At 54.1% G+C, this 22,942-nt stretch overlaps 3 protein-coding genes across 3 annotated transcripts; 1 reads left to right on the top strand and 2 right to left on the bottom strand.

The window, feature by feature from the left end:
• Nucleotides 1-5,683: 5,683 nt before the first annotated feature.
• Nucleotides 5,684-12,096, top strand: TRIM28 (tripartite motif containing 28). The gene is made up of 17 exons (XM_053607287.1): nucleotides 5,684-6,650; nucleotides 6,974-7,086; nucleotides 7,318-7,450; nucleotides 8,859-8,994; nucleotides 9,073-9,189; nucleotides 9,265-9,379; nucleotides 9,504-9,650; nucleotides 9,748-9,862; nucleotides 9,946-10,052; nucleotides 10,148-10,184; nucleotides 10,272-10,317; nucleotides 10,397-10,649; nucleotides 10,747-11,063; nucleotides 11,149-11,272; nucleotides 11,360-11,446; nucleotides 11,529-11,666; nucleotides 11,756-12,096. Exons 1-17 carry the CDS (start codon nucleotides 6,308-6,310, stop codon nucleotides 11,930-11,932), a joined length of 2,505 nt encoding a protein of 834 aa, XP_053463262.1. The 5' UTR covers nucleotides 5,684-6,307; the 3' UTR covers nucleotides 11,933-12,096.
• A 1,852-nt stretch (nucleotides 12,097-13,948) lies between these two features.
• CHMP2A (charged multivesicular body protein 2A) lies at nucleotides 13,949-17,471 on the bottom strand. The gene is made up of 6 exons (XM_053607298.1): nucleotides 17,314-17,471; nucleotides 16,392-16,622; nucleotides 14,654-14,833; nucleotides 14,450-14,580; nucleotides 14,310-14,371; nucleotides 13,949-14,161 (listed from the first exon to the last, which is right to left on the bottom strand). Exons 2-6 carry the CDS (start codon nucleotides 16,557-16,559, stop codon nucleotides 14,034-14,036), a joined length of 669 nt encoding a protein of 222 aa, XP_053463273.1. The 5' UTR covers nucleotides 16,560-16,622; nucleotides 17,314-17,471; the 3' UTR covers nucleotides 13,949-14,033.
• Nucleotides 17,472-18,285: 814 nt separating this feature from the next.
• On the bottom strand, nucleotides 18,286-21,648 carry UBE2M (ubiquitin conjugating enzyme E2 M). The gene is made up of 6 exons (XM_053607299.1): nucleotides 21,022-21,648; nucleotides 19,634-19,728; nucleotides 19,465-19,503; nucleotides 19,261-19,364; nucleotides 18,888-18,951; nucleotides 18,286-18,805 (listed from the first exon to the last, which is right to left on the bottom strand). Exons 1-6 carry the CDS (start codon nucleotides 21,128-21,130, stop codon nucleotides 18,665-18,667), a joined length of 552 nt encoding a protein of 183 aa, XP_053463274.1. The 5' UTR covers nucleotides 21,131-21,648; the 3' UTR covers nucleotides 18,286-18,664.
• Nucleotides 21,649-22,942: the final 1,294 nt, after the last annotated feature.

The following is a 22,942-nucleotide window of genomic DNA, read 5'->3' as shown; positions in this document are numbered from 1 at the left end:
ATAAAGTGTACAATTCAGTGACATGAATTACATTCACGATGCGGGCAACCATTGCAATTATCAAGTTCCAGAATAAGGCAGGGCATGGTGGTTCATGCCTGTAATCCTAGCACTCTGGGAGGCCAAGGTGGGTGAATTGCTTGAGCTCGCGAATTCAAGACCAGCCTGAGCCAGAGTGTGACTCCGTCTGTAGAAAACTAGCTGGGCGTTGTGGTGGGCACCTATAGTCTCAGCCACTTGAGAGGATGAGGTAAGAGGATCTCCTGAGCCAAAGAATTTGAGGTTGCTGTGAGCTATGACGCCACAGCATGCTGCCAAGGGTGACAAAGTGAGACTGTTTCAAAAAAAGAAAAAAGTTCCAGAATAGAATTTTATTTTTATTTATTTATTATTATTTTTTTTTGTAGAGACAGAGTCTCACTTTACCTCCTTCGATAGGGTGCCATGATGTCACAGGACTCACAGCAACCTCTAGCTCTTGGGCTTCTGTGATTCTCCTGCCTCGGCCTCCCGAGTAGCTGGGACTACAGGCGCCCACCACAATGCCCAGCTATTTTTTGGTTGCAGTTCAGCCGGGGCTGGGTTTGAACCCGCCACCCTCGGTATATGGGGCCGGCGCCCTACTCACTGAGCCACAGGCGCCACCCATAGAATTTTATTTTTATAAAACCAAATAGATTATTGAAGGGGTACATGATTGTAGAGGCTGGCAGATTGGAAACCTGCAAGGAAGACTGGCATCTGGGGAAGACTGGCAAACCCAGGGAAGAATTCTACTCTCTGCTAGTAGAATTCCCTCATTCTCAGCATAGGTTGATCTTCCTTTTTGTTTTCTTGAACTCCTGAGCTCAAGTGATCCAGTGGCTTTGGCCTCCAGACAGATAAGATTACAGGCATACGGGCGGCGCCTGTGGCTCAGTCAGTAAGGCACCGGCCCCATATACCGAGGGTGGCGGGTTCAAACCCAGCCCCGGCCAAACTGCAACCAAAAAATAGCCGGGCATTGTGGCGGGCGCCTGTAGTCCCAGCTGCTTGGGAGGCTGAGGCAGGAGAATCGCTTAAGCCCAGGAGTTGGAGGTTGCTGTGAGCTGTGTGAGGCCACGGCACTCTACAGAGGGCCATAAAGTGAGACTCTGTCTCTACAAAAAAAAAAAAAGATTACAGGCATAAGCCACCTCCACAGACCAGGTCAATTTTTTTTTTTTTTAAAGACAGTCTCACTTGGTCACCCTTGGTAGAGCGCCATGGTGTCATATCTCGCAGCAACCTCAAACTCTTGGGCTTAAGTGATTCTCTCTCTCTCTCTCTTTTTTTTTGAGACAAAGCCTCAAGCTGTTGCCTTGGGTAGAGCGCCATGGCATCACAGCTCACAGCAACCTCCAATTCCTGGGCTCAAGCGATTCTCCTGCCTCTGCCTCCCAAATAGCTGGGACTACAGGCGCCCCCCCACAACACCTGGCTATTTTTTGGTTGCAGCCATCATTGTTGTTTGGCGGGCCCAGGCTGGGTTTGAACCCACCAGCTCAGGTGTATGTGGCTGGTGCCTTAGCTGCTTGAGCCACAGGCGCAGAGCCGGCTTAAGTGATTCTCTTGCCTCAGCCTCCCAAGTATCTGGGACTACAGGCGCCCACCACAATGCCCGGCTATTTTTTAGAGATGGGGTCTCACTCTTGCTCAGGCTGGTCTTGAATTTATGAGCTCAAACAATACACCCACCTTGGCCTCCCAGAGTGCTAAAATTACAGGCATGAGCCATCTTGCCCAGACTCACCTACACTATTGAACGTAATTTGCTTTACCCAAAGTCTACTGACTTATTCATCTCACCTAAAAAAATACTTTGACAGAAATATCTAGAGTAATGTTTGACTAAATACAACATCTGGATTCCCTGGCCTAATCAGTTTGACACATAAAATTAACCATAACAAGTGGAGTGCAGTGACTCATGCAGGTAATCCCAGCACTTCAGAAGGTTAAGGTCCAAGACCACCTTGGACAACATGGTGAGACCTCATGTTTACAAAAATTAGCCAGGCATGGGGGTACACACTTGTAGTCTCAGCTACTTGGGAGGCTGAAGCAAGAATATGGCTTGAGGCCAGGACAGCCTGGGCTACAAAGTGAGAACCCCACTCTTAAAAAAAATTAACTATTGGGTGGCGCCTGTGGCTCAAGGAGTAGGGCGCTGGTCCCATATGCCGGAGGTGGTGGGTTCAAACCCAGCCCCGGCCAAAAAAAAAAAAAAAAATTAACTATTGGGTGGCGCCTGTGGCTCAGTGAGCAGGGTGCCGGCCCCATATACCAAGGGTGGCGGGTTCAAACCCAGCCCTGGCCAAACTGCAACAACAAAAAATAGCCGGGCGTTGTGGCGGACGCCTGTAGTCCCAGCTACTTGGGAGGCTGAGGCAGGAGAATCGCCTAAGCCCAGGAGTTGGAGGTTGCTGTGAGCTGTGTGATGCCATGGCACTCTACCAAGGGTGATAAAGTGAGACTCAGTGTCTACCAAAAAAAAAAAAAAAAGAAAAAATTAACTATTTTACTGGCTCACGCCCATAATCCTAATACTGTGGATGGCTGGGTGAACTGCCCGAGCTCAGGAGTGTGAGCCTAGCCTGAGCAAGAGCAAGACTCTGTCTCTAAAAATAGCCAGGTGTTGTGGCAGGTACCTATAGTCCCAGCTACTCGGGAGGCTGAGGCAAAGGGATCATTTGAGCCCAAGAGTTTGAAGTTGTTTTGAGCTATGACACCACAGCATAGCTCTACCCAGGTTGACAAAGTAAGACTCTGTCTCAAAAACAAAACAAAACAGGGTGGTGCCTGTGGCTCAGTGAACGGGACGCCGGCCCCAAATAGGGTGGCGGGTTTGAACACAGCCCCGGCCAAACTGAAACAACAATAAATAAATAAATAAATTAATTAATTTAAAAAAACCCCAAAACATTAACTACTACAATGAAAAATCCCTGTCCAGGCATAAATACTAGTCTACATGAAGCTGTGTGTCATAGCATTGCAGGGACCATGGGTGAAGGGAGTAGCTGCCTTGGTTTATCACTGGGCAATGAATATGTGCGTGTGGGAGGTAATCCTTTATAGTAGGTGGTAGCCTAACCCATGGCCATGCAGAGATTTCCATCCATCAATCATACTAGAGGACAATCAGCAGTCTGGAGAGGGTAGTTGAGGAGAAGGAGGACAGTGGGGACAGTGTGGGCAATTAAGGAGAGAAAATAGTACAGTAAAGTATAAAGGAGAGGGCGGCGCCTGTGGCTCAACTAGTAGGGCGCTGGTCCCATATGCCATAGGTGGCGGGTTCAAACCCAGCCCCGGCCAAAAACCACACACACACACACACACACACACACACACACACACACACACACACACACAAAAAATATATATATATATATATATAAAGGAGAATGTCTGAAATAGGCAAATCCATAAAGAAAGTAGATTAGGGGCGGCGCCTGTGGCTCAGTCGATAAGGCTCCGGCCCCATATACGGAGGGTGGTGGGTTCAAACCCCGGCCCCCGCTGAACTGCAACCAGAAAAAAAAAAAAAAAAAAAATTAAAAAAAAAAAAGAAAGTAGATTAGAGAGGGTGCCAGCCCTGCATATGGAGGGTGGCGGGTTCAAACCCAGCCCCGGCCAAATTGCAACAAAAATAGCTGGGCATCGTGGCGGCGCCTGTAGGCCCAGCTACTCAGGAGGCTGAGGCAAGAGAATCTCCTAAGCCCAAGAGCTGGAGGTTGCTGTGAGCTGTGATGACATGGCATTCTACCGAGGGCGACAAAGTGAGATTCTTAAAGAAAAGAAAAAAAGAAAGTAGATTAGAGGTTAACAGGCTCTGGGAAGACAGAGGTTGGTGGTCATTTGAATTTCCTAGAGTTCTGATAACAAAGTATCACAAACTGGGTTGCCGAAAACAACAGAAAATTATTCTCTCTCAGTTCCAGAGGCCAGAAGTCCAAACTCCACAAGTTGGTAGGTTTGGTTCCTTCCAGATGTTCTAAGGAAAAAATTCATTTCATGGCTTGGTGCCTGTGGCTCAAGCGGCTAAGGCGCCAGACATACAGCTGAGCTGGAGGATTCGAATCCAGCCTGGGCCTGCCAAACAACAATGACGGCTGCAACCAAAAAATAGCCGGGCCTTGTGGTGGGCGCCTGTAGTTCCAGCTACTTGGGAGGCGGAGGCAGGAGAATCACTTGAGCCCAGGAGTTGGAGGTTGCTGTGAGCTGTGTCACAGCACTCTACCCAGGACAACAGCTTGAGGCTCTGTCGCAAAAAAAAAAAAAAAAATTCATTTCATGATACTCTGTGAGCTTATTGGTGGCTCCCGGCAATTCTTGGCTTATAGACACATTATTCCCATCTCTGCCCAGGTCTTTTTCTTTTTTTTGAAACATAGTGTCACTCTGCCACCCTTGAGCTCAAGCGATCCTCCTGCGTCAGCCTCTGGAGTAGCTGAGGCTACAGGAATTAATGGTAATTCCTGTGTAATTTTTCTATTTTTAGTGGGGGAGGGGGGGGTTGTCTGGCTCAGGCTAGTCTTGAATTCCTGATCTCAAGGGATCCTCCACCCTGGGCCTCCTAGAGCGTTGATATTACAGGTGTGAGCCACCCCACCGGGCCTACTATCTTATCTTGACCTTCTAGTCCTAGGACCAGGGTCTATCCTAGAGGCCAGGGTGGGTGTGGGTTATGCTCCACACTCCCGGGGATTTGGGAAACCAGCACAGGAGCTTGAGGAAAGTGCTCAGCAAAGGATGCCCACACCTCATACCATGCACTGCCAACCATCAACTTTTTTTCCTAATTACCAGAGGAAGGGATCTGGTGGTGGGCTGTAGGTGCAAGGCCCGCGGTGGGGAGTGTGAACGTGGAGGGGCAGGTGTGGATTTGGGGGCAGCAAGGCAGAGCTGGAACAAAGGCAGAGGCGGGGACAAAGCCCCTCGGCCCCCAGTACCCGGCAGGAACAAAGGCCACAGCCGCCTGGCGGCCCGGCAAGCCTCTGCCGCCGCCATGAGTAGGTACATTGGCGCTGGGCCGGGGGCGGTGGTGTGGTGCCCCCAGCCCCCGCCGCCTTTGCCTGGGCGCGCCTGGGGAGCCGCAATTGGGTTTTTTGCGACACTCGCCGCCGTCGGGACCGGAGACCTCCGGACCTGAGGGGCGCTGCGCAGGGGGCCGAAGCCCGGCCCAGCGGAGCCCATTCCTCGGGCGGCTCCCCTCTCTGCATAGGCCTGTTTCTCCCAGACGCGTTCTGCACAAACTCTGCCTTCCTTTCGGACAGGATCCTCCCCACACAGATCCTGCTCCCTTCCTTGGCATTCTCCACCTAGAAAAGCATCGGAAGACTGCAGCAGACTAAAAGACAGGGACAGGAACCTGAGGGCTGGGTGGGATTTCCCAGACACGCTGCCTTGTAGCCGTTAGTGATCTACATTTTATTTAGACAACTTTCTGTGTTCCTCAAGTTAACAAGGTTACAACCTAAAATCCAGCTTCCTGGGTCCAACAGGAGGGCACTTTCTCCCCGAAGGGACACCCCCGACCCCTCCCCCAGGCACAACCTCCACTAGGCCTCGGGCCCTCCCACTTTCCCATAGGCCCCGCCCCTAGCCTGGAACTATTGGTGACGCAGCGGCTGGAGATGTGTGACTGTGAGGCGAAGGGGCGCAGATTGAGGAGGAGCTCAGACTGTCCATGCGCTTGGGCACACAGCAGTCTTCCCGGGTGCAGCCTAGAATTGCAGCTAGGTGGGAATCACACTTCAGCAATAGCGTGCTCCACCGGCTCGCGGATTAAATCGCGGCGGTGACGTCACAAGGGCCCCGCCCCCACTACAGGAGCCACGCCGAGGTAGCGTTTGTGGTGGGAGGACCCGGACGGGCGCGTGCGTACTCGCGGCCTAGCCTGCGCTGACCGGCCTGGGTCCCGCCCCCGGCCTACGGCGCCCAACGCGCGTGCGCGGCAGCGTCGGCGCCAGTTATTTCTGTCCCGCCCCCCGGCCGCGGCTCTTTCTGCAAGCGGGCGCGCGGGCGAGCGGTTGTTCGTATCTCTAGGGGTGTAGTTTTCGGCTGCTGTTGAGGCTAAAGGGCAAGGGCCCCGTCGGCAGCCCAGCAGGCAGTAACCAGCCGTGCTCGGCAGCTCCCCGCGCGCGGCGGGCAGCGGCCCAGGAGGCGCGTGGCAACGCTCGGCCTCGCGGCGGCGGCGGCCCAGCCGTTGGCGGTGAGCGCATCTGCGCCTGCGCGGCGGGCCGCGCGCCCCTCCTCCCCCCCGGGTGCCCCCGGCGGCGTGTGAATGGCGGCCTCGGCAGCGGCGGCGGCCTCAGCGGCAGCGGCTTCAGCCACCTCTGGCAGCCCGGGCCCGGGCGAGGGCTCGGCTGGCGGTGAGAAGCGCACCGCCGCCTCTTCGGCTGCGGCCTCGGCCTCGGCATCGGCCTCGGCGTCGTCGCCCGCCGGGGGCGGCGGGGAGGCGCTGGAGTTGCTGGAGCACTGTGGCGTGTGCCGGGAGCGCCTGCGGCCGGAGAGGGAGCCGCGCCTGTTGCCCTGCCTGCACTCGGCCTGCAGTGCCTGCCTAGGGCCCGCCGCGCCCGCCGCCGCCAACAGCTCGGGGGACGGCGGCGCGGCAGGCGACAGTGCCGGTAAGTACCGAAAGGCTGGGCGCCACCCCTCCCCCACTCCCTCCTACTCCGTTTCGGTGCGGAGATGGGTGTGCATCTGGGCCAAGCGATGGGGCCCTACACAGAACTTGCCTGATCGTGCACGGGAAGGGGGTTCTGGGCCCTGATGGGGATAAGGGTCTGGGCTAATAACTGAGGTAGTGTCTGACTTCAGTCGGAGGAAAGAAGGCTGGGGAGGAGGATCTGGGCTGCTGGTGGGCTGATGGTCTACGCCCAGTAGGGGGACGAGGGCACACCCTACATGGGAACACGGCCGTGGTCTCATATTTTCCTGCTCCTTACAGTGGTGGATTGTCCCGTGTGCAAGCAGCAATGCTTCTCCAGAGACATTGTGGAGAATTACTTCATGCGTGATAGTGGCAGCAAGGCTGCCACTGATGCCCAGGATGCAAACCAGGTGAGTCCTACCTTAGCAAGCCCTAGGTGGTCTCTGGCTATGGGTGGGGGGCATCTGTCTGGTTGGGACTTGGCACCAGGTTCCAAGGTGTTAACTCTTTCCACTCCTAGGCTCTGGGCTGGTTTCCTAGTGTGGGTCAAGGGACCAATCTTTTCAGGTTGTGTTTCCTGGGATGTAAATGTGGACTTACCAGGTTGGCCTGCCTTCCCTGACCATGCTTTTGCTTGGCAGTGCTGCACTAGCTGTGAGGATAATGCACCAGCCACCAGCTACTGTGTGGAATGCTCCGAGCCGCTGTGTGAGACTTGCGTGGAGGCGCATCAGCGGGTGAAGTACACCAAGGACCACACTGTGCGTTCCACTGGTATGTGAGGCCTAGGAGGCTGTTAGAGCTGCTCTCCTTTCTGTGTTCTCAGCTTGTTATGATACTGATTGTTCGATGGAAGGGTCATTGTTCAACGGAAGGGTCCTATAGCTGTGCTCTAGAGGAGCCACCTGAAGGGCCCCAGTGCTGAACTCTAAAAGCAGGGAGGTAGGGCTCTATGCGGCAGCCTCTGGGGGTTTAAGAGGAATGCCCATGGGCAGGAGAGGCACAGGAGACTTTAGTATGCTGCAGGAGTACAGAGGGTTCCAGGAGGCTCATGGGCTTAGTATATGCGGGAAAAGCAAGGCATGATGTGAGTAGCTTACTGTATTTTGGGTTTTTTGGTATCTAGTTAAGATTCTTGAAGAGACAGGCTTCAGGGCTGGACTTGTTGACAAAGCTTCATATGTGCCCTTGAATGGTCAGTGATGGTGAGTTTGGGAAGTGTTTGGGAACTATGGGTTGTCAACAGTCTCTCTGAAGCTTAGTTAGGTGTTTTCAGGTTTTATTGTGCGCATGCTGTCTTTGGTATGGGAATAGGCTTGAAAGTCTAATCTGATGTTTTTCTTAGAACTTTCCTATGAGTGATCTTTTGATGGTTGTGCTATGACTCTTTCCATTCCTTAGGGCACCATTGGTGGGAAGGTGGGGGTAGAAATGGTGACCGAGGTGCCCAAGGAAGGGTCTGTAGGGCAACCTACATTTTAGAGGTTGCAGGAATGGGTGGCATTGGGGAAGCCAAGGCTTGGCTCACCTGTGTTTTGATAACTACATGTTGTTAGTTCCATTGGTCCATTGGGGACTAAAGTGCTGGATCAGCTTTTAGTGGAGAAGTAGGTTTTGGAGGTTACTGGTATATGGGTTTTTGGAGTTATTCTGACCAGCAGGATCCTGACCCACAGAAGGGACCTGACACCATTCTGAGGGTCCTGGTCTGACATCTTATCTTTATCAGTCTGAGAAGGCTCTGCAAGATTTCCTCTGGGCCCTCGAATTGTAAGTGACTCTGGTGTTTTGTTAGCAAACAGAAGGGGGTTACCATGAACAGAGGATAAAGGGTACCAAATAGAGAGTGTTCTATAGGCAGAATTGTGAGATTCCCCACTTTGAGATGTTCTCAGTAGGGAGAACATTATGGGGGCCCTAGGACTGTCATCCTTTATGTTGACACCCCTAGAAATTGGAAGGAATGGGGTGTTTTTTCTGGTAGGCTAGGGCAGAAGGTTCTGGGAGCAAGGACCTAGGTGTATAGTCCTGTGCTTTTCCCTGGCCACTGCCATGTGTCATCTGGGTCTTCCCAGTAGATGGCCCAAGGTTGCAGGAAAGGAAATGACACCCAAGCTCCATCTGCTGCCTGAGTTTGCGGGGAGCGAGGGCAAGCTTCAGCTTTTGGTTTTCCACTCCCTAGGGCCAGCCAAATCTCGGGATGGTGAGCGTACTGTCTATTGCAATGTGCACAAGCATGAACCCCTTGTGCTGTTTTGTGAGAGCTGTGATACCCTCACCTGCCGAGACTGCCAGCTTAATGCCCACAAGGATCACCAGTGAGTCTTAAGGCATGGTTGGGTGGATGGCAGGCATTGGTTCCCAGGTTCAATACCCAGGCCCATCTCTGTTCTCAGATACCAGTTCCTAGAGGATGCAGTGAGGAACCAGCGAAAGCTCCTGGCCTCTCTGGTGAAGCGCCTTGGGGACAAACACGCAACATTGCAAAAGAGCACCAAGGAGGTTCGCAGCTCGTAAGTATGGGTGCCAGGGCTGTGGGGGTGGTCTCGGGTGAAATCTTGCCTACCTTGACCTGCTGTTCCCCCTAGGATCCGCCAGGTGTCTGACGTACAGAAGCGTGTGCAGGTGGATGTCAAGATGGCCATTCTGCAGATTATGAAGGAATTGAACAAGCGGGGCCGTGTACTGGTCAATGATGCTCAGGTCAGTCTTGTGTTGGCAAGGGAGTCCCCGGGTCTGCTCTGCTGATTCCTGACTATACAGAGTGGGGAGAGATCCTGCTATTTCCTGTCCTTGCTAATCTTATGCCTGCTCCTTCCACCCACAGAAGGTGACTGAGGGGCAGCAGGAGCGCCTGGAGCGGCAGCACTGGACCATGACCAAGATCCAGAAGCACCAGGAGCACATCTTGCGCTTTGCCTCTTGGGCTCTGGAGAGTGACAACAACACAGCCCTACTGCTTTCTAAGAAGTTGGTATGTGTTTGTGGGTTCTCCAGTGATGGGTTCCACACAGGTAGCCCCAGCCCCATTTACCCCTGTTCATGGTATTCTCATCTCCCGCTCTACCTAGATCTATTTCCAGTTGCATCGGGCCCTCAAGATGATTGTGGATCCTGTGGAGCCACATGGAGAGATGAAGTTTCAGTGGGACCTCAATGCCTGGACCAAAAGTGCTGAGGCCTTTGGTGGGTCTGTCTTCTGCCTCAGCCATGTTTCTTTATCACCCTAGGTGCTACACATACTTAATGCTGCATTCTTATTCTCACAGGGAAGATTGTGGCAGAGCGCCCCGGCACCAACTCAACAGGCCCTGCACCCATGGCCCCTCCGAGGGCCCCAGGGACCCTGAGCAAGCAGGGCTCTGGCAGTGGCCAGGTGAGCAGGAAGGAAGAGCTGGGGAAAGGGGCAGGGTGTGAGGTCCCATGGGGCTCTTGCCCCACTGAGGGCCACCTGGTCTGCTCTCTTTGTAGCCCATGGAGGTACAGGAAGGCTATGGCTTTGGATCAGGTGAGTAGATCTGCCTGATGGGTATGGAAGGTTGCAGTATGCCTTATTCAACCCAACTTCTTTGTCATTTTTTTGTACTCTATGCAGATGATCCCTACTCAAGTGCAGAGCCCCATGTGTCAGGTGTGAAGCGGTGAGTGTGACAGTTCCCTAGTTGGAGGGTAGGTGGGGATGGATGAAGGATGGGGGTTCACACGAAATTGCATCTGTAGGTCCCGCTCAGGTGAGGGTGAGGTGAGCGGCCTCATGCGAAAGGTGCCACGAGTGAGCCTTGAACGCTTAGACCTGGATCTCACAGCTGACAGCCAGCCACCCGTCTTCAAGGTCTTCCCGGGCAGCACCACTGAGGACTACAACCTTATCGTTATTGAGCGGGGTGCTGCTGCTGCAGCTGCTGGACAGCCTGGGACTGCGCCTCCGGGAACCCCTGGTGCCCCTCCACTACCTGGCATGGCCATCGTCAAGGTGAGCCAGTCCCACAGGACCCTGACTATATAGCATGATGGTTGTTAACCCAGGTCTGGATCCTGTTGAGCAATGTTTTTTACTCACTACTTTGCAGGAGGAGGAGACAGAGGCCGCCATTGGAGCCCCTCCTGCTACAGAGGGCCCTGAGACCAAACCTGTGCTAGTGGCTTTGTCGGAGGGTCCCAGTGTTGAGGGCCCCCGCCTGGCCTCACCCAGTGGCAGTACCAGCTCAGGCCTGGAAGTGGTGGCTCCTGAAGGCACCTCAGCCCCAGGTGGTGGCCCAGGCACCCTGGATGACAGTGCTACCATTTGCCGTGTCTGCCAAAAGCCAGGTGACCTGGTCATGTGCAACCAGTGTGAGTTTTGCTTCCACCTAGACTGCCACCTTCCTGCCCTGCAGGATGTACCAGGGTGAGTGCAAGGCTTGGTGGGGTTCGGGCAGGGCAGGGGGTTGCTGGACAGGTTTTTGTGCAGCCCCTTATTTTCTTCACTGTAGGGAGGAGTGGAGCTGCTCGCTGTGTCATGTGCTGCCTGACTTGAAGGAGGAGGATGGCAATCTCAGCCTGGATGCTGCAGACAGCTCTGGTGTGGTGGCCAAACTCTCACCAGCCAACCAGCGGGTGAGGGCAGGGGCTGATTGAGTGGGGGTTGCTCACAGGTTTGATGGGGGTTGCTCAGAGTTGTGTTATGTATTGTACTGTCTGTAGAAATGTGAGCGTGTTCTGCTGGCCCTGTTCTGTCATGAACCTTGCCGTCCCCTGCATCAGTTGGCTACCGACTCCACTTTCTCCCTGGTGAGTCCTGGGACAGGAAAAATAAGGGATGGTGATTGCTGGGCCTTATCTTCAACCTGTGTATGTGGTCTCTGCCTGGTAGGACCAGCCTGGTGGCACCCTAGACCTGACCCTGATCCGTGCCCGCCTCCAGGAGAAGTTGTCCCCCCCCTACAGCTCCCCTCAGGAGTTTGCCCAGGATGTGGGCCGCATGTTCAAGCAGTTCAACAAGTTGACTGAGGTGAGCCCATGAACTAGGGGTGTTGTGGGCAGGTGGAAGTTGGGAAAGAGCTAGGACCCACCTACCCACCCCATCCCTGCTTGGCCCAGGACAAGGCGGACGTGCAGTCCATCATCGGCCTGCAGCGCTTCTTCGAGACGCGCATGAATGAGGCCTTCGGTGACACCAAGTTCTCTGCTGTGCTGGTGGAACCTCCGCCGCTGAGCCTGCCCAGTGCTGGCCTGAGTTCCCAGGAGCTGTCTGGTGGCCCTGGTGATGGTCCCTGAGGCTGGGCCTCCCATGGCCAGTCCAGTCTGGGTCTGTTATCTCCTGTCACCCTATCCCTACCCCCTTGGTGGCCTGATTCCCACTCCCTGGTGGCTCCATCCCCCCAAGTCCCACACGATAAATGGTTTTTACTTCTGTGGATTTAATAAAAACTTCACCAGTTCCTCAGGCTTTGGCTAATGGTGGGGCGATGGGTTGCTGGTGGTGGTGGAGGGGCATTGACACTGTGGTCCTTGGGCCTGGTCAATTTGACTGCATCTACTTACCTTCATCAAACACTGTTGACCCTGGGGATTTGGTTCCCAGCTTGCCTAAACCTATCTAGATGCCTAGGGAGTGGCTGGGCATTGAGAGGTTCAGGCAGAGTAAAGGATGCACATAATGGAAATCATCAGGAGCTGGGTCCTGTGGCTTATGCCTGTAATCCTAGTACTCTGGGGAGTACTAGGGGAGTGAATTGCTTGAGCTTAAGGGTTAGAAACCAGCCTGTGCCAGAGTGAGACCCCGTGTCAAATAGCCAGGCTTTGTAGCAGGCACCTGTAGTCCCAGCTACTTGGGAGGCTGAGGCAAGATAATAGTTGGGCCTAAGAGGTTGAGTTGAGGTTGCTGTGAGCTGTGACACCATTGTACTTTACTGAGGGCAATAAAGTTAAGATTCTGTTTCCAGGGCGACGCCTGTGGCTCAAGGAGTAGGGCGCTGGTCCCATATGCTGGAGGTGGTGGGTTCAAACCCAGCCCCGGCCAAAAACCACAAAAAAAAAAAAAAATTCTGTTTCCAAAAAAAAAAAAAATCGTTGGGAACCTTGGGTAGGTGTGAATGGACTGGCTGGCTTTAGGTAGGCAGGGTTAGGCCCCCAGATTTAGTGGCCACTCTCCTTAACAGTTTTTCTTCAGATAGGGACCTCCAGGTATATTTTTTCCTTGTTTCTGCCCTTGGTGAGACTACTGATATCATTCATTCTTGTCTGACTCTTGGGCTACTCCAGCTGAGCCCCAGTGGGAACTCACGTTTACCCATATCTCTTGGCCTGGACCATCCACAAGTGTTCTCATAAAGCCATCACTGGACCCAAACAGTGTTGGGCACAACAGCCTGGCAAATGGGGGCCCATACTCTTATGAAAAGCCCACCATGTTGGGCCAGGCATGGTGGCTCACGCCTCTAATCCTAACACTCTGGCAGGCCTAGGTGAGTGGATTGCCTAAGCTCTCAAGTTCAAAACCAGCCTGGGGTGGCGCCTGTGGCTCAAGGAGTAGGGTGCTGGTCCCATATGCCGGAGGTGGTGGGTTCAAACCTAGCCCCGGCCAAAAACCAAAAAAAAAAAAAAGGAACAAAACCAGCCTGAGCCACAGTGAAGTCCTTGCAAATAGCCCGATGTTGGGGCAGGTGCCCGTAATCCCTGCTGCTTGGGAGGCTGAGGCAAGAGAATCACTTAAGCCCAGGAGTTTGAAGTTGCCGTGACACCATGCTACTCTTTTTTCTTTTTGAGACGGAGTCTTAAGCTATTGCCCTGGGTAGAGTGCAATGGCATCACAGCTCACAGCAACCTCAAACTTCTGGGTTCAAGCGAGTCTCCTGCCTCTGCCTCCCAAGTAGCTGGGACTACAGGTGCCTGGCTATTTTTTGGTTGCAGCTGTCGTTTGGTGGGCTAGGCTGGATTCGAACCTGCCAGCTCAGGTGTATGTGGCTGGCACCTTAGCCACTTGAGCTACAGGTGCCAAGCCTGACAACCATGGTACTATTAATCAGGGTGACAAAGAGACTGTCTCAAAAAAAAAAAAAAAAAAAACCACCATGTTGGGAGTAGAGGCTGGGAGAGGATGTTGGAAATGTGTGCATAGCTAACCTCTGGTCCTGAACATCCAAAGTGGCTTGTCACCCCTAACCCCAAACTGCTACTTGGCTTTGTGCCAACTGTCTCCTTAGTAAGCCCTGTCCAAGTGACTCTAGTTCTTGGCCCCAGGGGCACCAACCTTGTCCTGTGTCAAGCTAGTACTCACACAAGCTCAGAAACTAGTGTCCAAAGTATTTTATTACAGAGGGGTCATGGTAATAATCCTGGGCATCTGCTGGTACCCCTGGAGTGGCAGGTGGGGCAGTCAGTCCCTCCGCAGGTTCTTGAGCCGCTCCTCCAGGTCTGCATCAGCATCAGCCAGGGCTGAGGCTGCAGCCTCTGCTTTTTTCCCACCAGCAGCCACACTGAGTGAGCCTCCAGTTGAGGGGAGGTCTGCAGGGGGGAAGAACAGGGAAGTAATGCAGGAAGAGCTAGGGTCTGTGAAACCCAGTGGAGAAGACTAATGCAGAGAGGGAGAGTCTGGGGCTGTTGCTGGGCCCTCCGTGGGTAGGAAGTGGGACTTTCTTTTTGGAGCACTCACTTGACAGCTCGTCTGTCAGGCTCAGTCCCAGCTCATCCAGCACCTGGGACACAACAGCATCACTAGGAAAGAGATAATTCTTGTCAGAGCTATGCAAGGGTGAGGGTTAGGCACACATCTCACCCACGGTTTCTCCATACCTCTCCTCTTCATCATCTTCATCACCCATGGCATCATCTATGGCATCATTCATCATCTCCTCTTTCATGTCCATGATCTCTGCCTGCCGCTCAAACTCCATCATGATCTTCTGAATCTGGGGTAATTTCAGCTGAAAGGGAGAGAGAGGGAGACTGGTCCTTCCAAGTCAGATGGGTATGGGAAGGGGGAATCGGAGAGTATACCTGTCTGTTCATGGTGCCCATGGCCTTGGTGACACCTTTCATGGCTTGTGCCATTGAGTTGTTGGACTTGAGTGTCTGGATCTTGAGGGACACGGCCTGGATGTTGGCCCGCATCAACACAAACTTGCGCACATAGCGCCTAGTGCGAACCAGGTCTTTTGCCATAATGCGCACAGCATCCTGTGGAAATAGACAAGGGTACTAAGGACACAGGTGGTGCAGTTGTGTCCCCCCCAGCCTCAATACCACCATACTCTCAAGTCTCCAGGGACCTTATGTTGGTTCAGTCAGTAGTCAATACTCTCCCTCTTCCAGACTTCACCCTCTGCCTCATGGGCCACCACTCCCTGGACTCCTTTGTAAGATCCTCAGCTCTCTTAATTCCCAAATTGCTGGAAGGTAGGCCTGGGCTCCCTGCTTAGGAGATCCTTTTCCCTCCATGTCTGCAGTCACTCCCTTAATCTTAATCTTATAACAAAATTCCTATTTCTGTCTCCAGCCAAAACAAAAACATGTGCCTCTTCTCCTGATACAAGCCTCAATTATTTATCTAGAATTACATACAAACCTATCCAAGACTCAGCTATTGATTTCCTCCCCAAAGATCTTTCTCACCCATCCCAATTAAAGGCATCTCCTGCTCAGCTGTTCAGGCAAAAACCCTGTCATCATTAAACCAGTAGTTCTCAACCTTCCTAATGCTGCGACCCCTTAATACAGTTCTTGTGGGTGGTGACCCACAGGTTGAGAACTGCTGCATTAAATAGTCTGTTCCTTCTCAGTGTTCTCCCTACTGGTTCTGCTGTGTACAGCTTCTTACCTGCTTTGTTGTTAACTTTATGTTTTTTTGAGACAGTTTCACTTTGTCCTCCTCAGTAGAGTGCTGCAGTGTCACAACTCATAGTAACCTCAAACTCTTGGGCTTAAGCAATTCTCTTGCCTCAGCCTCCCAAGTAGCTGGGACTACAGGCGCCCGGCTATTTTTTAGAGATGAGGTCTGTCACTGGCTCAGGCTGGTCTGGAACTCGTGAGCTCAGGCGATCCACCCACCTTAGCCTTCCAGAGTGCTAGAATTACAGGTGTGAGCCACCTCGCCCAGCCCTTGTAGTTAACTTTTCAAATCCTCAGGGCGGCGCCTGTGGCTCAGTCGGTAAGGCGCCGGCCCCATATACCGAGGGTGGCGGGTTCAAACCCTGCCCCGGCTGAACTGCAACCAAAAAATAGCTGGGCGTTGTGGCGGGCGCCTGTAGTCCCAGCTACTCGGGAGGCTGAGGCAAGAGAATCGCTTAAGCCCAGGAGTTGGAGGTTGGTGTGAGCTGTGTGATGCCATGGCACTCTACCGAGGGCCATAAAGTGAGACTCTGTCTCTACAAAAAAAAAAAAAAAAAAAAAAAAACTTTTCAAATCCTCATACTATAGTTCACAATTCTGAGTCATCTGGCCTGCACCCAACCCTTGGAGCTCACCAGTGGTTTTGCTAAGGCTCTCCCATGTAACATGTGCTGCTCTGTTTGCTTAACATACTATCCTACACAGATCTGCAAACTCAATACCCTCACTGAAGCCTTGGCTCCTCCACAGCACCTTCTCTGAGACAGTCTTCTGACTCCCAAATGAGGAAAGCCCCATTCCCCATTCTCCTTTAAATACCTGTCTATCGGTGTCTTGCCAATCTTGTTTACTGCTTTTACAGCAGTGCCTGAGTGATGGCACCTTGCCACTGACTACTCAAACTCACCATCTGGCCCTGTTTAGCCATCTTCTTGATGTCTGCAATGATTTTCTTTTCCTGGGTCTCTAGTTTTTGTCGCTCACGGTCCAGCTCCCGCATGGCGCGGTTCAGGGCCCTCTGGTTCTGCCGTAGCAGCTCCTCTGGCGTCTTTCGGCGCCCGAACAAAAGGTCCATGGTGGTAGGAGCCCACTGACAGGCCTGAGACAGATGTGGGGCTTAGCTGTGGGGTGTAGGGGACTAGGAGAACAAGAAGCACATTGGGGTCACTGAGGGCTTAACAAAATAAAAAGAGGCAAACAAGGACAGGAGGCATGAAGCAGGAGCTGAAGAGGCAGACATGAAACGGGAGCTGCCAGGAACATTAGGGCTGCCCTGGGGACACAGAAGGGACAGACCTGAAAATCATTCATCAGGTGCTGGACCAAGTCCCTCCTTCATGATCCCACAGAGGTTAAGGCTGGAAGTTAAGGTTCTCTCTCCAGACTCAAGGGGTAAGGCTTTGGAGTCTTACATGGACTAGGTGGAAGTGGACGTGAATGGGTGCCCTGGAGCATTTGGGACCTTGGGCACCCAGGACAAGTCTGTTGTATGGGAGACCTGGCGGGGAAGGACAGGATAGATGGAGGTTCTGAGTGCCAAGAACAAGGTGGATGTGGAGGCTCTTATGTTGAGGATTGGGAGGTGTCCCTAAATGGTGAGGGAACCTGCGTGAAGGACACAGTTGTGGGCAGTGGGGCGCACTGTACACCGAAATCGGAGCGTCAACGAGCCTTGCACACCAAAGGCAAGACGGTGTTGGCGACCCCGATGGTGAGGCCAGGGGAATCAAGGAGAGCCAAGGCAATGTACGCCCCAGCGAAAAGACGCCCTGGTACAGCCGCCGCCCGCGAGCCCGCCCGGGATCCGCGGTCCAGCAAAGGCCACTCACCAGAGACGGGACGAGGGACCCACTTCCGCTTCCGGGTCACGTTCCTCTTTCTGGAACACCTGGCGCGCCCCCCCAATGAAGTCCCCTCGGATCTGTAGCCTCTGCCTCCAGTGCCGTTTCCGGATTAAACGACCTGACGTCACACAGCCTTCTCGCAACCGGAATGCTGGGAGGCAGCAGGAGTGCGCATGCGCACCGAACAAGGCCGGCTTCCGAGTGCATGCGCACTAGCTACGGTTTTTCTGCGGAGGATCCGAGCATGTTCTATGGTTTGAATCCCGCCCGAATGACCGTACCTAGATCTGGGTTCGGCGCCCTGGCGAGGGTGATGCAACTTTGGACATCTTCTACCCAGGCACGCCGTAGATCTCCCATCCATTTGAGAGCCCTGCTCATCAGTCAGACCCTGACTTAGTGCCAGGCAGAAGCCGCCTCCTCCACCTAGGTTGGCCCACCCATGGGAAAAGGTGGAAAGCGCCAACCTGAAGAAGAGCGAGACCTCGTCTCTACTAAACAGAAAAAAAATGGCCGGGTGTGGTGGCGCATGCCTGTAGTGCCAGCTACTTGGGAGACTGAAGCAAGAGATTGCCTGAACCCAGGAGTTCGAAATTGCTGTGTGTTGTGATGAGGCCACAGCACTCTACTCAGGGCGACAGAGTCAATCTTCAAAAAAAAAAAAAAAAAGTGATTGCTAAAATTTGAAAAAAGTAAAAGAGGAAAGCTGGAAATGGCAAGAACTTTACCCTATGGTGGCATAATGGACAGGACACCAATAGTCACTAGATCCTGTCCTTGCTCCTTATCACAGCTGGCTTCATCCCACCCAACCTGAGGTTAAGGCCTGGTATCCATCATCTCCATGATTGCCCCAGTGCCACCTCTGACCACACACCTTCCACCACCCATGTTTTCAGAGGCCCTAGTGGACCTCACTTTCCCCTCCCACCCCACAGAAGGAAGAAGCAGAGGCCATGCAGTAACATTCCCCTTTAATAGCCTGGTGGGACCTCCAATGGTGGAGGGGTGGGTCGACCGGGCCTAGCTACCCAGGCCCCTTGCCTACCCACCCTACAGCCCGGAATGGGGGCTAGACAGCACTCAGCTGGGACGGGGGCTGGACAAGCCAATTCATTTCCCATCGCTGAGTTGGTCGGGGGAGGCAACACCGACCTTAATCACATGGTGGTAGAAAAAAAAAATAACTAGGGGAAGGTGGCAGGGAGAGGAGACAAGTCCAACGCAGGAGATTCCCTCATTGGCCGCCCCCCAACCCCCTACCCATGGCCCCCAATAAATATTTGCAGGGGATGCCAGGGCTGCTGGCCCTGGCAGGGGCAGGTATGAGCCAACCCTATTTCAGGCAGCGCTCAAAGTAGGTGGAGCCGATGTAGCCACCCCGCATGGAGCGCTGCACATTTTGCTCAAACAGCCGCCGGTTGTTCTGCAGGACCTCGGCAGCCTCCTTGTTCAGTGGGTCCTCAGGGTTGGGCTCCTGTAGCCAGTACAGGTGGGAGTCAACAAGCCAGAGGGGCAGGTCAACCCTTCCACAGCCCTAACTACCCCCTCCTACTCACCAAAAAGAGATACTGCAGGCCATAAATTATGGAGTTTATCGTAAGGACTGGCTTCCAGTCCTCTCTGTGGGCAGAGAGCATCAGGGTCAGGGGCTGGTGAGTGGCATGTTGCCACAGGCCCTGCTGGTACTGGACAGGTCAGGCTCAGGGCACAGGAGAGTGAGAATATAGGAAGCTAAGGGGGAGGGTATGGAGCAGGTCAGGCCAGAGAAAAAGCCAAGGTCAGGACATGAGGAAGATGACTTGGAAATGAAGGGACCCAGACAGCAAGGGAGGGCAGGAAGGGACCGAGGCTAATGCAGTGCCCGCTAAGCCCTAAGATGGGCCTAGTTGACAGGGGCTTGGGAGGGCAGTGGAGGGCCAGTGCCCTCACCTGAGAATGTTGAGGCAGACGTTGCCCTCGAGGTCAATGTTGGGGTGATAGACCATCGTCTCACACTTCACCTTGGGGGGGTCATGCGGGTAACCCTGGCCCACCTGGCTCCAGGAAAAAGAGGGGAGGTGGGTGGGTGCCTGGCAGGGCCTCAGCTGTTGCCTCCTCAGTCCAGAGAGCCACCCCTGGCCACCTGGGACTCACCTTAAAACTGAACACAAACTTCCCGCTCTTGTAGAAGCCCTGAAAGGGGAGGGCAGAAAAGAGGAAGTTATTAGGGCACTATCCCTAGAGGATGGACAAACCAGCTCTCCCTCCCCTTGGTGGGCTATCATTGGTCTGCTCCTGAGAGTCCAGCCATGTAGGCCCTCACCTCATCAGGACAAATGACCAGCTTGAAGTTGAGGAGGTCATCTGGGTCTGAAAAGCTGATATCACACGTCTTGGGCAGGTTCAGCTCGTTTATATCTGGGTTTGGACATCAAAAGGGGACAGAAAGAGGGAGAGGAAGAAAGTGAGAAATAGGCTGGGTGTAGTGCCTCATGCCTGTAATCCTAGCAGTGTGGGAGGTCAAAGTAGGAGAACTGCTTGAGGCCAGAAGTTTGAGACCAGTTTGGGCAATACTGAGACCCTATCTCTAAAAAATAAATAAATAAATAAAAAGACAGGTGTGGTGGTGTGTGCCTATAGTCCCAGTTACTTGAGAGGCTAAGGCAGGAGGAATGCTTGAACCCAGGAGTTGGAAGCTGCATTGAGCTATGATGATGCCACTGCACTCCTGCCTGGCAACAGAAATCCTGTTGCAAAAAGTAAAAGTAAGAAAAAGCCGCTCTTCTGTATACTGCAAATATGCATGTTCAATTATGGCTATGTGTTCCTGTTCCTGGTCCAGGGTAAACAACTTTTCTGAATAAACAGCCCCCAGTACCCCCAACCCAGTTCCCAAGGGCCCGTATTCCCATGTAGCCCCCACACCCCCAAAAACCTATGACAGCACTAAACTTCAAGCTCCCAACCATGACCTCCACTCTCCAGTTCCTGACTGTCCCTTCCCCCATAATCCGAATCTCACTCACATCAATCCCTAGTACTCATTTGCTCTCTTCTCTGCATGTCTTCCAAATTCAGGTTCACATCTGACCCTTACACTCTCAAGTCCAGGGCCTCCCCTTCCATACTACCTCTGACTCTGAGATTCCCAGCTTGACAGCCTAAATTCTGCCTCATCCCTATCTCCAATCCCTGGCAACCACTATCCCTTCCCTACTGCATCCATCACCCTGAACCCCAAATTGCTATGACCCCCAAACCCATGAGTCCTGGGCTCCTTGACCTACTCCACACGTCTGACTCTCACCCTCCCAGCAACCCAAGCAAAATACACTAAATCCTCTCCCACTCATCCCCAATCCCTGGCCCTCACTATCCCTCTCTTCTCTGCCTGTCACCCCAAATTCAAGTTCTCGTCTGACCCCCAGACTTTTGAGTCTCCCTCCACCGCATGACTCTCAGATTCTCGGGCCTTCGGAACAGACATCAAACTCTCCACACTGGACCCCCATATCTGACCCCTGCCTGTAACTGCATTAACCCACACCTAATTCCTCCAACACTCCAACCCTCAAGGTCTTGACTTCCGACCCCCCACACTCGCAGCCTTCCACGTTTCTCAGCGACAGCATTACCCTAATTCTGACTCCCAAATCCTCCAACCCCACACTCTGACCTCCGACCCCCAACCCCCATCCCCTGACCCCCTACCCTTCTGGATTCGCAGCTGCGCCGCCGACGCCTTCTTGCTGCTGCCCTTGGTGCCGCCCGCCGACTCCTCCTCCTTCTTCTGCTGCTTCAGCGAGAACAGCTTGATCATCCTGCCGCCGCCGCCGCTGCCGCCGCTGCGGGGCCCGGGATCCCGGCCACCCAGTCCCCCACCGCCGCCCGCGTCGCCTCCGCTCCTCGGACCCGCCGCCGCCGCCGCCCGCCGGGCCTGCCGCGCCGCTCCGCGCCCACCGCGCGGCCCGCCTCGGCTCCCGTAGTCCGGCTCCGGCCTGGCCCAGCGCCTCGCTATCCCTCGGCAGCCCTCGGACTAACTCGTCTGTTCTCGGGCCCGCTCGGCCCCGCCCCTACCTCCCCCCCCACGGCCGCTCCCTCCGCCCCCTGGCCCGCTCTGTCTTCCCAGGCCAAGCTGCGCTTCTTGGGTAGCGCCGCTCGCCCGCTCAATCGATCACTCCGCGAGGGGGCTGAGGCTTGGGGTGAAGGATTAGGCGGCGGCCGGCTGCCGCGTTCTTGAGGCGGCTCGGCTTCTGCGGCAGCCGCGGCTTCGGCGCGAAGGTCGGCAACGGCCTCGGGCGCCTTGCCGCTTCGGGTATTTCCGCCGCCTGCCCGCTTCGGCTCTTGCCGCCGGCCTGCGTTTTGCGCCTGCGCATCCGCCTTGCCCGGCGATGGGGTTTGGGAGGTTTGGACTCTTTCGTCTGTACTCGGGTTTTTCCGTTCGGCGGTCCTGCGGTCACTTCCGAGGGCACTCCCCTGGCCGGGCAGGAAATGGCGTTGGCCGCCATCTTTGAGTAGGGCAAACGCGGGCCGCTTTGCTTGGGGTGGGTCTATTCTGTTGCACTGGTACCCGACGGGAGTGTACCCGACGGGAGTGTGCCAGACAAGGTCTTTAACCCCGTAGGGAGACCATCTCAGGCCAGAACCTGGGCGAGGCCAGCGGCGTTGCCCAGCGGGTTCAAGGCGGAGCACCTTTAGTGTCCCTAAGATCCTCGTTCATGGAGATTCTGACTTTTGTTTTCTTTTTTTGAGACAGAGTTTCACTCTGTCACCCTGGGTTGAGTGCCGTGGCGTCATCATAGCTCACAGCAACCTCAAACTCTTGGGGTCAAGCAATCCTGCTTCAGCCTCCTGAGTAGTTGGGATTATATGTGCCCACCACAACACCCAGCTAATTTTTTCTAGTTTTAGTAGAGATGTGGGTCTTGCTACTGCTCAGGCTGGAAAGATTATCTTTTTTTTTTTTTAGACGGAGTCTCTCGCCTTTGCTCAGCCTGGTCTGGAACTCTTGAGCTCAAGCATTCCTCCTGTCTCGGCCTCTCAGAGTGCTAGTGTTACAGGCTTGAGTCACAGCGTCTGGCTTTTTTCTTTTTTGAGACAGTCTCACTGTTACCCAGGCTAGAGTGCGGTGGCTTCACCCTAGCTCGCAGCAACCTAACACTCCTGAGTTCAAGCGATCCTTTTGCCTCAGCCTCCCGAGTAGCTAGGACTATCGCCCCAACTCCTGACTAATTTTTTATATTTTTAGCAACTATGAGGCCTCCCTCTTGCTCAAGCTGATCTCCCAACTCCTGAACTCAAGCAGACTTCCTAGAGTGCTGGGATTACGGGCGTGAGCCACCGCTCCCCGGCTTGGAGACTCTGATTGAAGTAACCAAAATGTATACTGTGCCAGAGTGATAAGCACTGTGGTTAACAGGGGTATACGGGAAAACCTGTCGGACAGGAGGAAGAGGTCTAGCGGGCCGTCTCTTGGCGCTGGCAGAGTTCCCCTGGAGGCGCACTGCAGCTCTGCATTTCCGAGCCTGTCAGAATCTGGGGATGTTGGCGGGTCAGCCTTCCATCCAATCACAGCTCAGCGTGTCTCCAAGGGCGGGAGGAAGCGACGTCGGGCGGCCAGAGTCGTCCACCC

This window comes from Nycticebus coucang, chromosome 10 (genome assembly GCF_027406575.1).
Source record: "Nycticebus coucang isolate mNycCou1 chromosome 10, mNycCou1.pri, whole genome shotgun sequence".
NCBI lineage: Eukaryota > Metazoa > Chordata > Mammalia > Primates > Lorisidae > Nycticebus > Nycticebus coucang.
The sequence above is the reverse complement of the archived record's forward strand: the minus strand, read 5'-3'. Positions and strand labels throughout refer to the sequence as shown.

Coding starts and splice junctions, on each gene's coding strand:
- UBE2M (XM_053607299.1), bottom strand. CDS start 21,130: ATGATCAAGCTGTTCTCGCTGAAGCAGCAGAAGAAGGAGGAGGAGTCG. Junction 19,729..21,021: donor GCAGCTGCGAATCCAGAAGG/GTAGGGGGTCAG, acceptor GTCCAAACCCAG/ATATAAACGAGCTGAACCTG. Junction 19,504..19,633: donor TGGTCATTTGTCCTGATGAG/GTGAGGGCCTAC, acceptor CTCCCCTTTCAG/GGCTTCTACAAGAGCGGGAA.
- TRIM28 (XM_053607287.1), top strand. CDS start 6,308: ATGGCGGCCTCGGCAGCGGCGGCGGCCTCAGCGGCAGCGGCTTCAGCC. Junction 6,651..6,973: donor CGCGGCAGGCGACAGTGCCG/GTAAGTACCGAA, acceptor TGCTCCTTACAG/TGGTGGATTGTCCCGTGTGC. Junction 7,087..7,317: donor ATGCCCAGGATGCAAACCAG/GTGAGTCCTACC, acceptor TTTGCTTGGCAG/TGCTGCACTAGCTGTGAGGA.
- CHMP2A (XM_053607298.1), bottom strand. CDS start 16,559: ATGGACCTTTTGTTCGGGCGCCGAAAGACGCCAGAGGAGCTGCTACGG. Junction 14,834..16,391: donor TGGCTAAACAGGGCCAGATG/GTGAGTTTGAGT, acceptor CTATTTCCACAG/GATGCTGTGCGCATTATGGC. Junction 14,581..14,653: donor TGGGCACCATGAACAGACAG/GTATACTCTCCG, acceptor TCTCCCTTTCAG/CTGAAATTACCCCAGATTCA.